The sequence below is a fragment of the Carassius gibelio genome, chromosome B5, assembly GCF_023724105.1.
Source record: "Carassius gibelio isolate Cgi1373 ecotype wild population from Czech Republic chromosome B5, carGib1.2-hapl.c, whole genome shotgun sequence".
Classification (NCBI taxonomy): domain Eukaryota; kingdom Metazoa; phylum Chordata; class Actinopteri; order Cypriniformes; family Cyprinidae; genus Carassius; species Carassius gibelio.
Window position 1 is genome coordinate 22,312,066 of NC_068400.1, and position 19,848 is coordinate 22,331,913.

Sequence of the window (19,848 nt, forward strand, 5' to 3'; positions counted from 1 at the left end):
AGCATGATACGCAATGCGTAAAAAGACAGTATAAGTCATTGTAATCAGCAGAGATGTATAAAGTACTAGAGACCCATACTTGAGTAAAAGTACAAGTGCTCTATCAAAAAATTGACTTGAGTAGAAGTTGAAGTGCTCTTTAAGCACCACACTTAAGTAGAAGTACTAAAGTATTCAACATTTTTTGTACTTAAGTATTGCAAGTAGTCTATTTTAAAATTTACTACTCAAGTACTGAAAGTAAAAGTAGAAGTATTGTGTTATGTAGCTATTAAAGAAAGTAGTCAAACGTTTGAACATATTGTTTTTACTATTTCAAATGATTAACCTAAAGGACAATCACAATTCCTTTGACTGTAACTTCTTGTAAACAAAAAACGGTTACTAGGGTTAGTTAGCCCAATTTGCAAAATGATGTCATTAATAACTTACCCTCATGTTGTTTCAAACCCTTAAGACATCAGAGGGTCACTTAGAATTTTTTGAAGCATCGAAAATACATTTTGGTCCAAAAATAGCAAAAACTATGACTTTATTCAGCATTGTCTTCTCTTCCGTGTCTGTTGTAAGACAGTTAAAAACAAAGCAGTTTGTGATATCTGGTTCGCGAATGAATCATTCGATGTAACCGGATCTTTTTGAAACAGTCCACCAAATCGAACTGAATCGTTTTAAACAGTTCGCGTCTCCAATACGCATTAATCCACAAATGACTTAAGCTGTTAACTTGTTTAATGTGGCTGACACTCCCTCTGAGTTAAAACAAACCAATATCCCGGAGTAATTCATGTACTCAAACAGTACACTGACTGAACTGATGTGAAGAGAGAACCCGAAGATGAACACCGAGCCGAGCCAGAAAATGACTCGTTCACGAGTCAAGAACCGTTTCTGTCCGATTCGTGAACCGAGGAGCTGATGATACTGCGCATGTGTGATTTAGTGTGAAGCAAACCGACATACAGAGTGCTGGACCGAACTGATTCTTTTGGTGATTGATTCTGAACTGATTCTGTGTTAATGTTATGAGCCCAGGTGCAGTCAACGCCAATGACGCCATTGCATCGAGCGCAAAAGAATCGGTGACTTGTTTTCTTCAACCGGTTTATTGAATCGAACTGTCAGAAAGAACTAACGTTACTGGTCATCCGAGAACCGATGCAACCGGTTCTTGACTCGTGAACGAGTCATTATCTGGCTCGGCTCGGTGTTCATTTCTCTCTTCACAGCAGTTCAGTCAGCACGCGCAGTCTTCTTAATCGCTTGTTTCGCTCAATGATGTGCCAGCTTCATCAAATCTGCCATCTACAGTTCTGGCAGTGGTTTGTAATGGAATGATTCGTAACATTATTATAATTGTAACAAGTAAAAAAAATAAAAATAATACTCTAGTAAAGTACAGATACCGCCTTTTAGTACTTAAGTACAGTAGTGAAGTAGTTCTACTTCGTTACTATACATCTCTGGTAATCAGTAATTGTGTCCCCACTGGATGCAACAAATGCCTAGTTTGTAATGGGTTTCATTGGTTTTGTCTCATCTAGTGATGTCTAGAATGTGAATGAATCTTTATATTTAACCGGATCTTCTTAGTGAACCGGTCGAACCTGCTCACCAAATCAAACTGAATCGATTGAAACCGTTCATGTCTCCAGTACACACTAATCCTCAAATTACAAGTTATTTGGTTTATAAACATGCCTTACACTCCCTCCCTAGGAGCTATTCAGTTACTCCTAACAGTACATTGACTGAACTGCTAAAAGAGAACCGATGATCCAAGGCAAGGCATCCAAACCGTTACCCAACCTGTCCGTAACAGTGATGCCTCCCTCCCAGATCGACTGAATGACTTCTACGCACATTTCAAGGCACAAAATGACACCATTGTGAGGAAGTTCCCACCACCACCGTAACTGGATCCTGGACTTCCTGTCAGAGAGACCTCAGACAGTCCAGATTGAAAACACCACACTGAGTACTGGAGCTCCCAAAGGCTGCATGCTTAGTCCATTGCTGTTCACTGTGACCCACGACTGTGCAGCAATGCACATCTCAAACCACATCATCATTTTTGCTGATGGTACGACCGTTGTGGGTCTTATAAGCAAAGGTGACGAATCAGCTTACAGAGAGGAGGTGCTTCAGCTAGCAGACTGGAGTAAAGTCACACAGAGATCCCATACCAACCTCTCTCTGCTGAACTTCGGCGGCTCCTCTGTGGAGATCATAAAGAACACCAAATTCCTTTGTGTTCATCTGATGGAGAACCTCACCTGGTCTCTCAACACCAGCTCCATAGCAAAGAAAGCTCAGTAGCGTCTTTACTTTTTACACAGACTGTCAAGAAATCACATCTCCCACCCTCCATCCTCACCACAGGGGGACTATAGAGAGCATAGGTTTGAGAATTGCACCATCACAGATTGCAAGACCCTCTCCCCTCTATCACAGACGTTTACACCACTCACTGCATTCAGAAAGCCATCACGATTACTAGTGACCCCACACACCCCTCACACCAGCTCTTCGCCCTCCTGCCTTCCGGGGGGAGGTACAGAATCATTTGGAGCATCACGATCAGATTAAATGAATTATTATGTATGTAAATATGATGCTACAGTTATGAAAACATTTTTATAAATTGATGACAGTACAATATACTGTACAATGATGTAATCTGCAGAATTTATACTTCAATTATGTGACTATTGTATAAATAAATTCAGCTGTATAAGTTTCACTGCAATTCATGTTTTAGAATTAAAGAATTAAAGTATAATACAAATGCACTTATCTGTACATAGTAAATGCAGTGCTCCAGCGTGAATCTGTATTCAGAAAGGCATGGAAAACAAATAACATTTGGTAATTGTTGCCTGTTGTTATATTACAGTACATAAAATTTCACTTACCACATGAACAGTAAGTAGGAGGGATGACTGAGGATAATGGCAAATGATTTGTAGATTCAGAGCAACACTGACAAACATCTAATCTTGTAAAATGTGTAGGAAGTACTGTTGCTTCAAAGTATAAACACCAGAATCTCCAGAACTTCAGCTCAGCATCATGATGTCTATCAGCCATTGCCAATGGTCGATTCTATGGTCTATCAGCCAAAAACTTGTTCACTCTAATAAGTCTTGAAATTTCAGTACGTGCAAAGGTTCTGTATGATCCTCTTGTTCAGTATTCTCTGGGTCTAAATCTGGCTCAAATTTATATGGCAATATTGATGGCATTCTTAAGTATACCAGAGCAGACAGAACTTGCTGCTTTGTCAAGGGGCGGGGCAGTACTGAAACACAATCTAAGCTGTTCACCAATCACAACTCACCGGAACAGCTAACCAATCAAAACACATTTTGTTTTTTGGCCTTCATCAAACCCAGAACTATTTGAGCCATTTGTGCCAGGATGGGGGAAAGGTATTGTAATAATGTAAATTATGTGAAAAACAATGTGTTTTTCGAATCACCAAGCATGAACACATGTTCCTGTACACCCCCATACAAAATCAAGGTTTTGTAAAAGAGCATAATATCTTTATAATATGAACTTTTAAAAATTACTTTCAAATTCGGTAACACTTAAAAACTTTGAAATGCTGGGAAAAGTTGTGTGAACCATTTAAAATCACTCAAACATTAGATCATGTCTGCCTCTTAAGCTGTTCCTGTAGTTTTACTATGTTAAATTTATGGTTAAAATGTGTTTATTGAACAATATTTTTCCTGGTTTCCACATCAGTTACATTGTTCTGATATTTGGGGCTTTAACTGAATTCTGCGCCGAATTTGAATGCTTTTCACAAGATTTCACAGAGATGTTATTGATTCTGCAGTGAATTTGACAGCTTTCTTTACTGTATCTCCCAGTGCTGTGTATAATGGTGTTGTGTGATCAAGACGGCTCCGGCCCTAGCAGCTTAATAGTCTGCGCTGCAAGGAGTAGTGAAGATTTTTTGCTCTTTCGGTTCGTTTGTCCAATGTAGCTCTTGTAAATCAGTCGCGATGAGAACACAAGGCTGTTCATTCCATTTATGGAACCGAGAAAAAAACTTTCTTTGACTAAATGTACGGCGCGATAACGACACGGGATGTGTGTAAGCCCAAAATCTGCTGAAAATTATGATTCTTTAGGTTGACGTGTGAAAAGATTTGGAAACAAGCAGATTACGTGCAACAAGAAGTGCCATCTGCTGTTGAAAACTAAACACAGAATTGACTTGAAAGAATCGAGACGCATTCTGAAAAGCTCCGAATAGATGCTGAATCATTTCTCAATTCACGATGCATTGATTTACCGTAATTCCTCAAATAAAAGCCGGGGCCTTTATTTACCTGAACTGCAGAAGTTAACAGGCTTTTATTTGAAGCAAGTTTTTATTAGAGGCAGGCCTTTATTTCTAATTCCATCTGTTTGATAAGTAATTGTTTTAAATAACCAATTTAAATTAAAAGCAATAGCGTTCCAGTGGACAGAGATCATAATATTAGCACAGAATCAGTTCAGAATCAATCACCAAAAGAATCAGTTTGGTTCAAACGCGCTCTGTGTCAGTCTGCTTCACGCTGAATCATGCATGCACAGTATAATCAGCTCCTCGGTTCTCGAACCGGACACGTCCGACAGAATCGGTTCTCGGTTCAGTGTACTGGTGATCTGAAAACCAATGCAACCGGTTCTAGACTCGAGAACGAGAAATGCTCCGGCAGTGAGCGTGTACATTCGTTATCTGGCTCTGCTGCACACATTTTCCCCTGGCCTTTATTTAAGACCGGTCTTTATTTATCCATGTTGACCATGCCCCCGGCCACTATAAGAGGCCTGGCGTTTATTTGACTACCGGTTTTTATTTGAGGAATTGCGTAATGTTCCCAGCCCTATTGTCTATGGAGTGTTTTTTAGCTATTTTCTAGGCTGATTATCAGAAGTTTTATCATCCCTAAGGTGAAAATCATAAATCTAGTTGCTTTGAAAAGTATCATTCCACTAAGAAGCAGAAATCAAGGAGTTAAATTCCCAAATTAAATGTTAATCTCATGTAGGCATGGGCCGGTATGAGATTTTGAGAGTATGATAAACTTCAAAAGCAAAAATATAACGGTGTTACGGTATTGTTGTTACAGCTCTTAAATGTGTTATTTTTAAATGATAGGTAACACTGGACACAATATATTTTGTTTTTGAGCAACATACAGAACATTAGAAACCGTATAATTAGTTATTTTATTTCTTTATCTCCTAAAAAAATAAATTAAATCTAAATCTGTAATTACAGTTATTTAATTTTAGTTATAGAATTCAAATAATTTCATATAATTTAGTTAATAATAATAATAATAATAATAATAATAATAATAATAATAATAATAATAATAATCATACACATTATTTGATTGAATAAACCAATTTGAGGCAAAAACAGAAAGTTCTGATGAGCTTTGTGAAATTATACCACATTAACTTTTTGTGAAGACAGTCAGCTTACCTCAAAAATACATTCATATAAACCCCCAAATCATTATTGAGAATTTTCTTCCAATAGTTTGTGCATCGTGAACAGTGAGTGATCTGACTGATACTTTATTTTTCTATGTGCGTCTGTCTTCAGCGTCTCTGGCCTGTGTTAATGGGTGTTAATACACTTCATATTATTACTTAAATGACATTGTGCAATTCCAGAGCAGAGAGTTACAATACGGCAAAAAATGGCTAGTTAGGCCCATGCCTAATCCCATGATTTTAAGTGTGACTAAGGCTAAATCTACATTAATCCTGATACATTGGAAAATTACGTTTTTGGTTTAAAATGTCCACACTAGCGTTTTCAAGCGTTTTCCAAAAGTTTCTCATCCACACAGAAACATCAGAAAACATTATAAATTCGCTTTCTGCACGTGTAAAGCCTCGAAAAAGCACACTGTAGATGATGCACACGGAACAGACATGAGACGTTTTTGAGAGGAAGTCCAATGCTTATAGAGCATGCCTGATGATTGTGCTGTGTGTGTGATTGTTATCAGGTGAATGTGATTGATGCAGTGCAGCATGGGAAATGTAGTCCAGGGTGTATTGTGTAGCAGTGATGCGCGGGTCAGTGTTTAAACAACCCGCACCTGACCGGTGTTTTCAACTAACCCGCCCGCTACTCAGGCCGCAAAAAAGAAAAAGAAAATATTTCTTTTTTCCGACCCGCTTCCTGACCCGCATTTTTTAAAAGTAGTAAATGCGTCGCCCCTTTATATTAATTTATTTACGTAAATACCGGTTGGCTAAAGCCTACAGGATAATAAGCGTTATGACCGCATAAGGCTTTGCCACAAAGAAATTGTTAAAGTAATGATTATGAATGTCTAAATTAGCAAGGAGACATTTAATTGTTTAGTTATAAACTGGTGTTTTCTGTGTCACTGCTAAGATAAAGTTGACGATGCGGACTCGCCATGAACGCCAGAGAGAAATGCACATTTCATATGGATTACATAATCAGAGAGTAGTCTATTTATTTTGGTTTGAATATTTTTGTTTAAAAGTAGACATTTCAAGCTTTCTGTAATATATTGCCTATATTTATATATATATATATATATATATATATATATATATATATATATATATATATATATATATATATATATATATATATATATAAATTTTTTTTTTTTTTTTTTTTATACCCACCGACTAAAAGATTAAGACACGTCCTGACCCAAAATATCACCCAAAGTTTCTAGTTTTTTTCTTGCCTATTTCAGAATCTGGAAAAATGACTGGGGCTAACTTGTTACTGCAGTCGAGCGATATGAATGTGTGTGATGTACGGCATGATAAATGCTCATCACTTCTGCTGCCGAAACTCTGTCAGCCTGTGGATCATATGGTTTTTTGAAAACTGATTTGCATGTTTCTTGATGATGTGCTTTTTTTCTGTGGAACTCACATGCACCATGTTGCTTCATGTCGTATTCTGTCGTATGTCTCACAGAAAAAACTGCTTTTGCATAAAATGCAAAAAGCTCTCTCTGCTTCGCTATCTACAGGTCTTAACCAAGAGTATGTTGGGTCCATTCGCTATTAAAAGTGCATCTTTTATTTTTTGTGGCCATACTGGCCATGACTGCTTAACCTGACCGAACAGCGCGCGCTCTCCAATTTGAGATGGTTGACAATGTTGAGGAGGCATTCGTGCACCAGTCAAGTTTGATTGACGTACGACTCAGCCTATCGACTAATGCTTTTATTGCTCTCCTCTGAACTATTGGACATAAGTTAATAGTATGCCTATGGACATATCCGTGTTTTTATTAGGCAGGGTCGAATGAAAAAGTGGGACAGATGCTCAGTTTGTGTGAGGCGGGACAAAGGGTAACATTGCTAACAGGTTTAATTGGCGTCTTTATTTAAAACGACCCGACTGACCACATCCCGAATATCATTAAAAATATTTTTGGATGACTCGTAACTACGGGTAACCGCAGTTGACCGCAGGCACCCGCTCATTTTGGATCATCCCGCGCATCACTTCTGTATAGTGTGAGAACCTGTGATGTTGATGGTGACCTCTGGTGGTGAATAAATGGAAGTTCAACGACCGGATCATGACAATAAGATTGTGTGCTATGCTAATATATATTACTTCACAGACATTACTGGCTTGCACAATATTATAAATTTACAGTTCCTTGCTGGTCTGTGGTTTTACACTGCTGTAATTTTCAAAGATTTCATATAATAATGTAAGGTGAGCTCTACTATGAAAATCACACAGCTTCAGTGTGACATCAGTAAGAAAAAGTGTAATTTCATAAATATTGTTAATAACAGTTGTTCATAATAAAATATGTATGAACTTACATGACCTAGATTATTCATTTTGCAAAATCTTGTCATTTTATTAAATATTACATTAAACTTATCAAAAAATGTAGCTCTCTAGAAGCTCTTTCTCACCGAATGTCTATATAAATACTTCATAAACAGCCTTTAAATATAAACTGATGGTTGTCACTTTAGGTAAATCTTTATAAAATGGTTAATAACTTATTTCATAGCTTTAAGATAACAAAATCTAGACAAAACTATAGTTTATGCCCAAAGATGAAAGAGGCATGTCATCCATTCAAAGAAGAAGCCATCGTAAACTTGTCATATCTGTCGAGGAAAAAAAGCAGCATAAGGCTTAAATTAAATACATTTTGAAAACACTTTTTTAAAACACCAGTGTATGATGTGATCTTCAGTCGTTTAGTGTTTGATAGCCAGTTTTCTGAGGATCTGCAGTTTTCTGATACACTACAAGACTTGTTCCGATCAAAACAGACTCATCCAGAAACGTGCATTGTTGCTAGAAAACGTGAAATTAAATTAAATTAAAACAATGCGTTCTAAAATCTGTAGAAAATATCAAACCTGTTTGATATTCTGCAACTGGATCTCCTGCAACTGGATAGACTCAAAGTCTAAAGCTAAAAAAATTGTTTCTGTGACCATCACTACGTGATTTTCTCTTAAAAATGCCAACTCAAATATACAGACTGGCTCTGACCTGGTAATTAGTTTCTCCAGACTGTAAATCTGTGGAAAATTGTTCCAAAAATTGTGCAGCGTATTCCAGCCTTAAGAGAATATAGATAAGTTGACATCCGTTTAATAAGAGGCTTCATAATGAGGCTAGCTTGAGTTCATCCTCATGAATGAAATCTTTTATTGATTTCTTTTATTTAATTTTTGAATATGTGTTGCTTGGGGTTTAGTGTTCTGTTTTTTTGTGTGTGTGTTTGATTCAGTACCTTCAAATAAATTAAAAAAGTCAATTAATCTTTAAAAACGTTGCTTAACATTAACAGTAATTTTTAATAAAACATGACGTGAGCTTAATGGGAACAGTGGTGTGCTTAAAAGGTACAGAAATTAAGCACAGCCAGACGTTTTGCATTTAATAATTTATTTTTTAATTGAAACACTTTTGTCATTTAAAATAAAATCAAAAATATTTTTGTGTGAGAGATTAAGATTTTATTTTAACATCACTTTTTGTACCGAAACCAATATGTTGTGCACAAAAAATGTCTCAAAGTAAGATTTTGGTGAGCTTAATGGGTATATTTACCCTATAAATTACACAGACAATACAACATACGTAAAAAATATAGAACATGCAGTAAAGTAAAAATATAAATAATAATAGCATGAAAAAGTGATGGGGAAAAAAGTAAAAGAGAATCCGTACGCTAATTACAAAAACAACTGTCAATAAAAAACTCTTCACAGTAAAATGGGCAGTGCAAGTAGCAATAAAGTGACAATTTTAAAGTGTCAAGAGGTGATAAAGTGACAAAAGGCCGCTTCCAAGCTTTCTGATTGGCTAGGACATGCATGCTACAAACAGATTAATTTTTTCCATTTAGAGAGCCTGGAGCTGTTATAGAGTGAAGTGTGATTTCTCAAGACACCTATTTTAGTGATATCTGTCAAGCAGTAGGGACATTTTATGTGTGGTATTAAACCACTAACAGCAGCTTTAGAGGTGGCTCTCACTCACAGAGAGATCTTTAGAAGTATTTAACGGAAATTGAAGAGATTTCTCTGTGCCCCCTCGCTTAAATTCTCTCTGTTCTTCTCTCGCTCACTCTATCTCAAAGCAATTTAAGTATATGGAAGTTCTGCTAAAACTAAATTACTGGCACTTCAGTCTAGTGTTTTTCTTCTATTACATAAAGCCTGATTAAAGGTTCTTTCTCTTTTCTTATTACAACAGCTATCCCAGCCCACACCTTCAAATTGATTCTTAAAAACCAATCATAAACACACTTATAATTATAGCAGAATATCAAAAGTATAAAAATTTGTATATAAATAAATAAATATGACAAGTTTCTTATGAATATCAATGTGTGTGTACACTCACCTAAAGGATTATTAGGAACACCATACTAATACTGTGTTTGACCCCCTTTCATCTTCAGAACTGCCTTAAATCGACGTGGCATTGATTCAACAAGGTGCTGAAAGCATTCTTTAGAAATGTTGGCCCATATTGATATAATAGCATCTTGCAGTTGATGGAGATTTGTGGGATGCACACCGAGGGCACAAAGCTCCCGTTCCACCACATCCCAAAGATGCTCTATTGGGTTGAGATCTGGTGACTGTGGGGGTCTTTTTAGTACAGTGAACTCATTTTCATGTTCAAAAACCAATTTGAAATGATTCAAGCTTTGTGACATGGTGCATTATCCTGCTGGAAGGATTGGTACATGGTGGTCATAAAGGAATGGACATGGTCAGAAACCATGCTCAGGTAGGCCGTGGCATTTAAACGATGCCCAATTGGCACTAAGGGGCCTAAAGTGTCCCAAGAAATAATCCCAAGAAAACATCCCCCACACCATTACACCACCACCAGCCTGCAGTGGTAATAAGGCATGATGGATCCATGTTCTCATTCTGTTTACGCCAAATTCTGACTACCATCTTCCATCTGAATGTCTCAACAGAAACTGAGACTCATCAGACCAGGCAAAATTTTTCCAGTCTTCAACTGTCCAGTTTTGGTGAGCTCGAGCAAATTGTAGCCTATTTTTCCTATTTGTAATGGAGATGAGTGGTAGCCGGTGGGGTCTTCTGCTGTCGTAGCCCATCCGCCTCAAGGTTGTGCGTGTTGTGGCTTCACAAATGCTTTGCTGCATACCTCGGTTGTAAAAAGTTGCTCTTCTATCAGCTTGAATCAGTCGGCCCATTCTCCTCTGATCTCTAGCATCAACAAGGCATTTTCGCCCACAGGACTGCCGCATACTGGATGTTTCTCCCTTTTCACAGCATTCTTTGTAATCCCTATGGTTGAGCTTGAAAAACACAGTAACTGAGCAGATTGTAAAAATACTCAGATTGGCCCGTCTGGCAACAACAACCATGCCACGCTCAAAATTGCTTAAATCACCTTTCTTTCCCATTCTGACATTCAGTCTGGAGTTCAGGAGATTGTCTTGACCAGGACCACACCCCTAAATGCATTGAAGCAACTGCCATGTGATTGGTTGATTAGATTAATTGCTTTAATGAGAAATTGAACAGGTGTTCCTAATAATCCTTTAGATGAGTGTATATGTATATATTCATGTATTCTAAATACGTTAGTTACAGTAGTTATCAGGTTGTGTGTTTTTGACGTGTTCTGATGGTATGCATGTTTGTGTTGCAGAAGGTGTGCACTAAATGTGGAATCGAGACTGCAGGCAGTCATAAAAGGGCTCAGTGGCTTTGCAAGATCTGCAGCGAACGGAGAGAGGTACAGTGCCATGCATGTTTTACCTTCAAGCTAAACAACCCCGTTTGTGCTTTTTAGTTAGTTTCTGTTTCAGATGTGAGAGCTCAGGGGAGGAATTCTAATAATAGAATAAGAAATCTAGTTCCAAAGGATATTATTTCTTTACTGATAACCAACGTAGTCTCTGACAGACTGCCTACAGTCTGTCCACATTCTGTTCACTGATCATCTGAGGCATATTGCAAACTTAACTGTAAATCTCAAAGTCCAGTCAGACTTCCTGGCTGCGCTTCAACTCGGGACTCCAGGTGCACAGCTTTTTATCAGTCAGCCAGGAAACTGAATTGTGTTTAAAATGTACCATCTTGTAATAATGAGAGGATATGAGGAAGAACTAATCCCAAAATGTGCCAGGTTTGTGGCTTCATCTCCCTTGACGTATTAATCAAATGGTTTTTACTCTCCAAGCAAGCAGTTATTTTCCAGAATAACCTCTACTTCTTTTGCATCAGTTCGTTTTCATTATTCATGCTTTTTGAAGCTTATTTTTTACCAGCTTAGGTGCCTACATCATGATGACTTTCAACACAAGTGAAAATTATGGTTGACAAAGGGTATGACACCAATAATGGGATAAGTAATGAGTAGTCACAGTAAGGTGAATCAGGCCGTATTGTTTGTGGTCAGACTGATGATGTACTGTTGTACATTAATAAGAAAATCTCATCTCTTTTTAGAAGGCTAGCGCTTTCGCCTTCAAATTTGTGGAGAAATTAAATTGCTACCTCTCTGTTGATTGGAGTGTGTGTGTGTGTGTGTGTGTATTCAGGGTTCAGGGTCATCATGAAAGGAGGAGATGAAAGAGGAATCATTCAGTCTGCCAACCACAGTTCAAAACCACAGACAGACTGTAATGCAGCCTGGAACATTTAGTATGATCATGTTGAGTATATTAAAAATCAATAAATGCAATAATCTGATTTAAGCTTAAATTATAGAACCAAAAAGTTGGTTGAAATATGAATCCTGCATGTTCTGCGCGTCTCTGTGTGAATGAATGAATGGTTTGTTTACTACATAGACTGAAGCACATGATGCTTGCAGTAATTTCAGCATTTGCCATCTAAATGAGGACATAAATACATAAACAACCAGAACTCACTTCACAAGCATTTTACCATTTCATTTGAGTAATACCAGTGTCAATTTAAGCAATTCAAGCTATTCACGGTAACCCATCAAAATAAGTTCCTTTTTACATAAAGGCACTGTGCTAGAAATGTTACTATTATTTAGTAGAATGTATATGATACTGCTACTACTGTTGAAAAAAATCATAAAACTTTGTAAAGAAATAAATCACACAATATTTCTTCCATGTTTTAATTTTATTAGCAAATCCCCTTTATTTAACAAAAATAAAATGTGTTTATTTCATTAATTAAAAGACTAATTAAATTTGGGGGAAACTTGTTTACTGTTTTTCATAATTATATTACTTGTAGAAAAACTTTAAACACAATTGTAAATAAGTATAAAGAATGGGAATGGTTTAATTTTTAGTGCTAATTTTTATTTTATTTTTAGCATATGTTTGTGTTTTGATTTGGTGCCGAAATTGGTACAGATAATCGTGGATTTTCACTGGTATTGGTACCGAATACTACTGTGACAACACTGTTGAACTATAAAAAAACTTACTGTGCCCTTCATTTTCATTTTAACACAACTGAAGTTTTTGATGCACGGCTGTGAAGAAAATGGGTCCTATTTCCAACCCAGAGCTGGAAATTGTGATAGAGGCTCCATGAGCGAGACAGCTGCTGGCAAACTGTCTTATCATGGGTTAGGCGGATAATAGAGGCTTGTTGTCAAAATGACTGTTTCTTACTGGATTTTGGAGACAGTTTTGACACTTCTGTCACTATTCTTCATGTAAGAGGAGCACTTTTTTCTTTAGGAGTCATGACTCCTTCCTGTTCGTGTCACCTCAGGCTTTGCTTACATTTTCAAATGTTGGTCATAGAAATTCTGACACTACTAGTATTAATAGCAGTGTAACATGATAGTTCACCCCCCCCCCCCCCCCCCCAAAAAAAAAAAACTTTCAATTCAAGCACCCTCATGTCTTTCCAAACCTATATAAGATAAATGTTTCAGCTGTTTTTTCTATACAGTAAAAGTCAGTAGGGTCCAAAACAACTTTGGACTCCTCTGCAGATAAAGCACACAGTGAGCTGAAGAGAACAAGTCACTTTTGTATCTTCCTGATATGGGTGTGAGGTATGTTGTCTACAGTAATATTGTAATTGTTTTTAGGATATGCGATTTGACATTAACAAGTATATACAGTATTGGAAAACCAAACAAAAACACACCCAGAGAATGCATTCATACACTACATGATGTAGGTTAGGCTACTGTGCGAGCACATTTAACTGTTAATACTTTCACTGCATTATTTAGACTATTAAAATGCATTTAGAATACAGTTAGACCCATATATATTTGGACACAGGCATAAACATTGTTATTTTATACATTGACCAAAGCATATTCAAATTACAGTTATATAATGGACATCAGCTTTAGAGTGCACCCTCTGAGGGTATACTCATCAAAATTGGAGGAAAAGCTTTAGGAATTACAGAACTTCTATATGTACTTCCTCCCTTTTTTCATAGATAGAGTATGGAAGCATATGGGTAGCAATATTCAATTTGGAATGTAAAATGCAAAATGACAATGCAATATGTAAATATGTATTTACATTTACATTTTCCAATACATCCTTGCAACGTCTGGTGCAAAATGAACATTTAATTACATATTTTTAATTTGCCATTTCATACACTAGTTTTAATATGTAAAATGAATACTAATTTTAATGCTTTGTAAATTGCAAAATTAAAATGAAAATGTATTACATAAATGATTAGATATGTGTAACATGTTCAAGCAAAAACCGTGGCAAAATTATCATTCAAATGCTATTTTTCTTAATTGCATTAACACTCACAGTCCAAGACACTTAAGAGTGCACTTTCATCCAATATCCGCAATGAATGTAGCAAAATTCAATGTGCATACTGAAAATGCATTCCGAGCCGATCACATGTCCGTGATCGGGTTATTGGTTATTGGATAGTAAAAACTAGGTTATTGAATAGTTCAACAGCAAAAGATACTCTAGAAATATATAAGAGATAATTGTATAAAATCTAATGAAATATTTTATTTACAAGTAAAAGTGAATATATCTAAAATCTGGTTAAATGTTACACATAGCTGTTTGTATTGTTGTAAAAAAACATTAATGAAAAACAAGTATATACATTTATATAGAAATCTAATAGACGTTTCTTTTAAATAGTTGCTGCACCGTAATAAAGGCAGCGACATGTGATAGATAAGACAGAATAAGAAAGGCTATTAATCTTTGATTGCGCAGAAAAGTATTATAATACTAAAGGCAGCAATACGAGCAGCACAGAGCACTTATGCACATCCCGTGTGCAGAATGAGGAGCTTGACACAACACGGAGTAACAGTGTGCAGGCTGCGCAAACCTCCAAATCCACATAGAAAAGTTAGTACAACACACAAGCTGCTCTGCATGTGTTCATCTTCAGTTCTGTCTTCACAGCAGGTCAGTCAGTGTACTGTTTGAGTAAATGAATTACTCCAGGATATTGGTTTATTTTGACTCCGAGGGAGTGTCAGCCACATTAAAAAGTAAATAACTTAAGTAATGTGTGGATTAATGCTTACTGGAGATGCAAAACATTTCAAACGATTCAGTCTGATTCGGTCAACTGGTTCAACCGGTTTTCTAAGAAGAATCGGTTAAATCGAACGGTTCATTTGCGAAGTGGGTAAGACTAGTACAAAGGGAAGAGATATTTATACATAGTGTATTAAATGTGTGTGTTAGTTTGAGTCTTTTCTTTGAACTGTTTTAAACCTCAGTTACGGTGAGTTCTTGAAGAGAGTTTCATCTTTTTAACTGTAGTAACCGAACGCAACACGTAGTTTGATTGCTAAATGGAGGATTACAGACAGCCACAGCGGAAAGAAGAGTTTAGGGGAACTTGGATTTAATGATTTAAATATTAATATGTCACATTGAACTATGGAACAGCTTCAGAACATAAAATATAGTGCACAAAAAGTTTTGGTGCTTTTATGTTTTTGTGCCGTTCGTGGGGCTCAACAATAACAGAATAGTATACGCACAATATCAGATTTGGTCTCGTCTGACTGATACCAGATCCGCAGAAAATGCCAGTACTGGAGTCGATACCGATCCCCAGTATCGGATCGATGCATCCCTAGTTGCTGTGAAACCACATCATGCGGTCAAAGGAGCTCTCCATGCAAGTGAAACAGACAATTGTTAGGCTTCAAAAACCAACTCCATTAGAGAGATAGCAGGAGCATCAGGAGTAGCCAAATCAACAGTTTGGTACATTGCAGTGCTTTAAGTGGGCCGGTATGCACCGGTACTCAGTACCGCCACTTCCAAATATAGCTCTTGAGCGCATAGCGCATGTGTCGCATTTCCCACTGTTAAGTGTCAACAACTCAACGTGGCCGGAGAAGGTGTGTGTGTACACTCGGTTTGGATAAAAATCAAATACAGTTAATGACACTTAATATGTTCTCTTGGCTTCAGACTCTGAATACTGAAAGAACAAGATCATAAGACGATGATTCGCTGACTGACACCTCACCAAGTCTGAATGATATCACTACAGGTCAGACTCAAGCTAATGAAGTAATGCAGCTCTTTCAGGAAGGGTGACCAGACGTCCCGAAAATTATACTAAAGCAAAATCTTGAGTATTTATTGTCTGATAAACATTAAAAACTGTCTGCGGAGGTTGAGTCGTCCTGCAGCCAGCCCCCGCTGGCTGCTCATTGGCTGCAGCATCTTTTTTCTAAGTTCTAAAAAAATACTCTAAGCACAAATTTAGATATTCATTTATCTAATTAATCTATAGCCTATGCACAAAGACAATATGATTTTTTTTCCCCCTTTTTGTTTTAAAGCTTGATGAAGAGAGCGCAAGTTGCTGCAGCTGAGGAGGACAGTGATGCACGCGTACAGGAGTGATTGACAGTTCGCAGCACTGTGTACAAAAAATACTCCGCTACACAATTATTTCATTATTTTCATTTAAGCTTATTAACGTTAGCGTTACAGAAAGGTCTGATTTACGCACTGTTACAACAGTCATTGGGTTTTTTTTTTTTTCAATGACATTTGAGTTCATTATTTTAATGTTGCTGTTTCTTGTGGCAGACTAAAGAGTAATGACAGACGGTTGATCTTTGAATAAAAATGTGTTTAGTTAAGGTTTGAAATTCATTATCTTTTATTATAGGCTACGAAGTCTAGTATCATAAGCCCCCCATCCCGTCACCCAAGACCACAGAAACCCCCAACAACCCCCCCCCCCACCCCCATAAAATAGGCTATAATAGAGTACCAGCACCTCTTTTGGGTCACTTAAAGCACTGGTACATTGTGAAAAAAGAAGTAAAAAAAAAAAAAAGAACTGACTGTTGAGCTCAGCAACATAAAAAGGCCTGTATGTCTACAGAGGACCAACCTATCCATGGTAAATAAAAATCATCTCACAACATCTAGGCATCTAGTGAAGTTAAGAACACTCTCCTCCAGGAGGTATACAATCAAGAAAAGACTTAATGAAAGCAAATACAGAGCGCCACAAGGTGCAAACTATTCATAAGCCTCAAGAATAGAAGGCCAGATAAGACTTTAGAAAACATTTGACAGATTAGGAAAAACATTTTAAAAAATCAAGACCCCTTCTGGAAAAGCATTTTTTGGATGGATGAAACTAAGATCAACCTGTACCAGAATGATGGGAAGAAAAAAGTATGGAGAAAGCTTGAAAAATCTTATGATCCAAAGCATACAACATCATCTGTGAAATATGGAGGAGCAGTGTGTGATGGCATGGGCATGAATGGCTTCCGGTGACACTGGGTTATTGGTGTTAAGCGATGATGATGTGACAGAGGACAGACGCAGCCTGATGAATTCTGAATTGTACACGCATATACTGTCTGCCGAGATTCAGCGTAAAAGTGATTGGACAGCGCTTCATGGTACAAGTGGACAATGACCCAAAACATACAGCAAAAAAAAAAAAAAAAGACATTTTTTAAGTAAAAAAATGTAATATTCTGCAATGGCCAAGTCAATCACCTGATCACAACCCCATAGAGCATGCATTCTACTTGTTAAAGACAAAACTAAAGGCAGAAAGACTCACAAACAAACAACAACTGAAATCAGCTACAGTAAAGGCCTGGTAAAGCATCACAAAGGAGAAAACCCAGAGTGCGAGGCTTAAGGCAGTCATTGCATGCAAAGGATTCTTAACAAAATATAAAAAATGAAGATTTTATTTATGGTTATATTTTTATCCATACATCTGGGCCCCTGAAAAAGGGGGACTGTGTATAAAAATGGTTGTAATTCCCAAGCATTTTATGTTACATTTTTGTTCAGCCCCTTGAATTAGAGCTGAAGGTCTGCACTTCAATTTAGTCTTGTTTAATTTTAATTTTATTCTGGTGGCATATAGAGCCAAAATTATGGAAATTGTGTCAGTGTCAAAATATATATGGACCTAACTGTATACCCTGGTGCTGCACAAGCCTATGGTGACAAAGCCCACCATATCCCGCCAGAATGGATGGCGCCATCTAGCTATATAAGTGGGCATTCGCCACAGGTTTCTCAGATTTTTTCTCTCCTTCATCGATGACTCTATGCTAAACGCTGATCCTATAAGACTTCTTGACGTTGACATGTTCTGAGACCTCCCCGCTCAACTGACCTGTGCTTCAGCATCACAGCAGCTCCATTCCTTTTCCCCTGCTGCCATCCAGCGCTTGTAAAAGAGCAAATTAGGCATTGTTGCAAATGCCTCACCGTTACTGCAGTTCTTGCAGGGCTCCCCTGCACACTGATGACAGCCATGCAGAGTGCATTTCCTGCATGGGGAAACCCCATCTTCCTTCTGCCAGCACGAGCATTCTGGTCTCATTGGGGGAAGTGAGGGCGAGCTGCTTTATGACAGCATGTCATTGGCATCCTCAAATGCAGAGGAGCTATCAGGCTCAGTTACTGATCCCACCCCCTTGCCGTTGTATACAACAAGCACTGCCAAAGATGGGATGGATGCCGAACTTCTCGTATCCTCTGGAAGGCAATCGAGGAGCTGGGTTTGGAGTAGTCTCCACCAGATGAGCCCTCTCGCAGCCGTCTGGCAAGTGGTTCCTGCTCCATCAGACCCCTCGTCAGTGTTCCTCTCTATGTTTCCCAGAAGTCCATGACAAGCTCACTAAATCATGGTGACCTCTCTATTCTGCCTGCCTTTGTACCCCTGCTTCATCAGCCCCCACCTCTATTGACCGAGCTGAAGAAAAGGGATATGAGAAGTTGCTTTTTCTGGACAACAGCCATCGGATGGAAGGTAAAGGTTGCTCATCCATCCAAGCCATGTAAGACCACTTCAGCCCTCCCTGGACGTTCCTACTCCTCGGCTGGACCGGTAGCTTTGGCGCTCCATTCTATCGTGTTCCTCCAGATCTTTCAGGCCAAGATCCTCGCTTCCACGGAGGAATTTGGCCTGGACGCTCCAGCTCTAAGGGACCCGAGGAGCATGATTGACTAAGATATTTCTTCTGTATGACTATTAATTTCTTCAGATAAGTTTGAATGCCTCATGTTTGATAACACAGTCATGTGACAGTTCTGAGACATGATTATACCAAATCATTTGGATGATGCACATTTGTTCAGGCATTTTACATATCTCCTTCACAGAAGAAAGTCATACACTTTTGGAATGATATAAGGGTTGGTTATTTGATGATTTATCCCTTTAAGAATTTGATTGAACCCATAACCCTATATATTAAATGGCAATGTATAAGTCTTTCCATTTGGGCTATAGACATGAATGATATCTAAAATCTTGTGGTTTGAGAAGAGGAGTGGTAATAATTTTCTCAACCGTTGGCATTGGAATTTTTTTTTTGTCCCCGCGGATAAAACAGACTACTAGAATCTCATTAAACTTTCATTGAATTAATGATATCTCAGATTAGAGACTTGGGTTAGCAACCATGTAGAAATGGCAGCCTGTCAACCAAATAGAAACATGAACTGATCACTCCCAGTGCCTTAGTATCCGTGTAGCAAGTCCTTGAAACCAGGTTTGCATGGACACCACACACATTATCTTCATTTTATTTTCTACTGCAAATAGTACAGATGTAGAAAGTTGCTTTCTATGTTTCATTTGTAAGGAAGCAAATGTATCCAGAGCTCCCAATGTATGTTTCATTAGACTTAGAAAAGGTCAAGGAAAGATCAATTTAAAGAAGTAATGAAATGTGTGTTTGGGGTTTGATGGGATTTGTGTCTCTTCCAACTGCACAGTCAGATAGTCAATAGTTTAATCTAATATAAACCCTGTTCTCTGTAAACACTCAAAAAATTCTGTAAAGTTTTGCAATAGCCTCTGTAA

General features: G+C 37.7%; 1 protein-coding gene across 4 annotated transcripts in view; it reads left to right on the forward strand.

The window, feature by feature from the left end:
• The window catches only part of LOC127957264 (double C2-like domain-containing protein beta), a 283,809-nt gene that overhangs the window by 12,711 nt on the left and 251,250 nt on the right, over positions 1-19,848 (forward strand). For 2 of the 4 annotated variants that reach the window (XM_052555724.1, XM_052555725.1), the window contains exon 5: positions 11,210-11,296. The exons of 1 other annotated variant lie outside the window; for it this stretch is intronic. In XM_052555724.1, the coding sequence (XP_052411684.1) occupies positions 11,210-11,296 (87 nt within the window). The remainder of the gene's footprint in view (positions 1-11,209; positions 11,297-19,848) is intronic. One more of the 4 variants, XM_052555726.1, reaches the window with a different exon arrangement.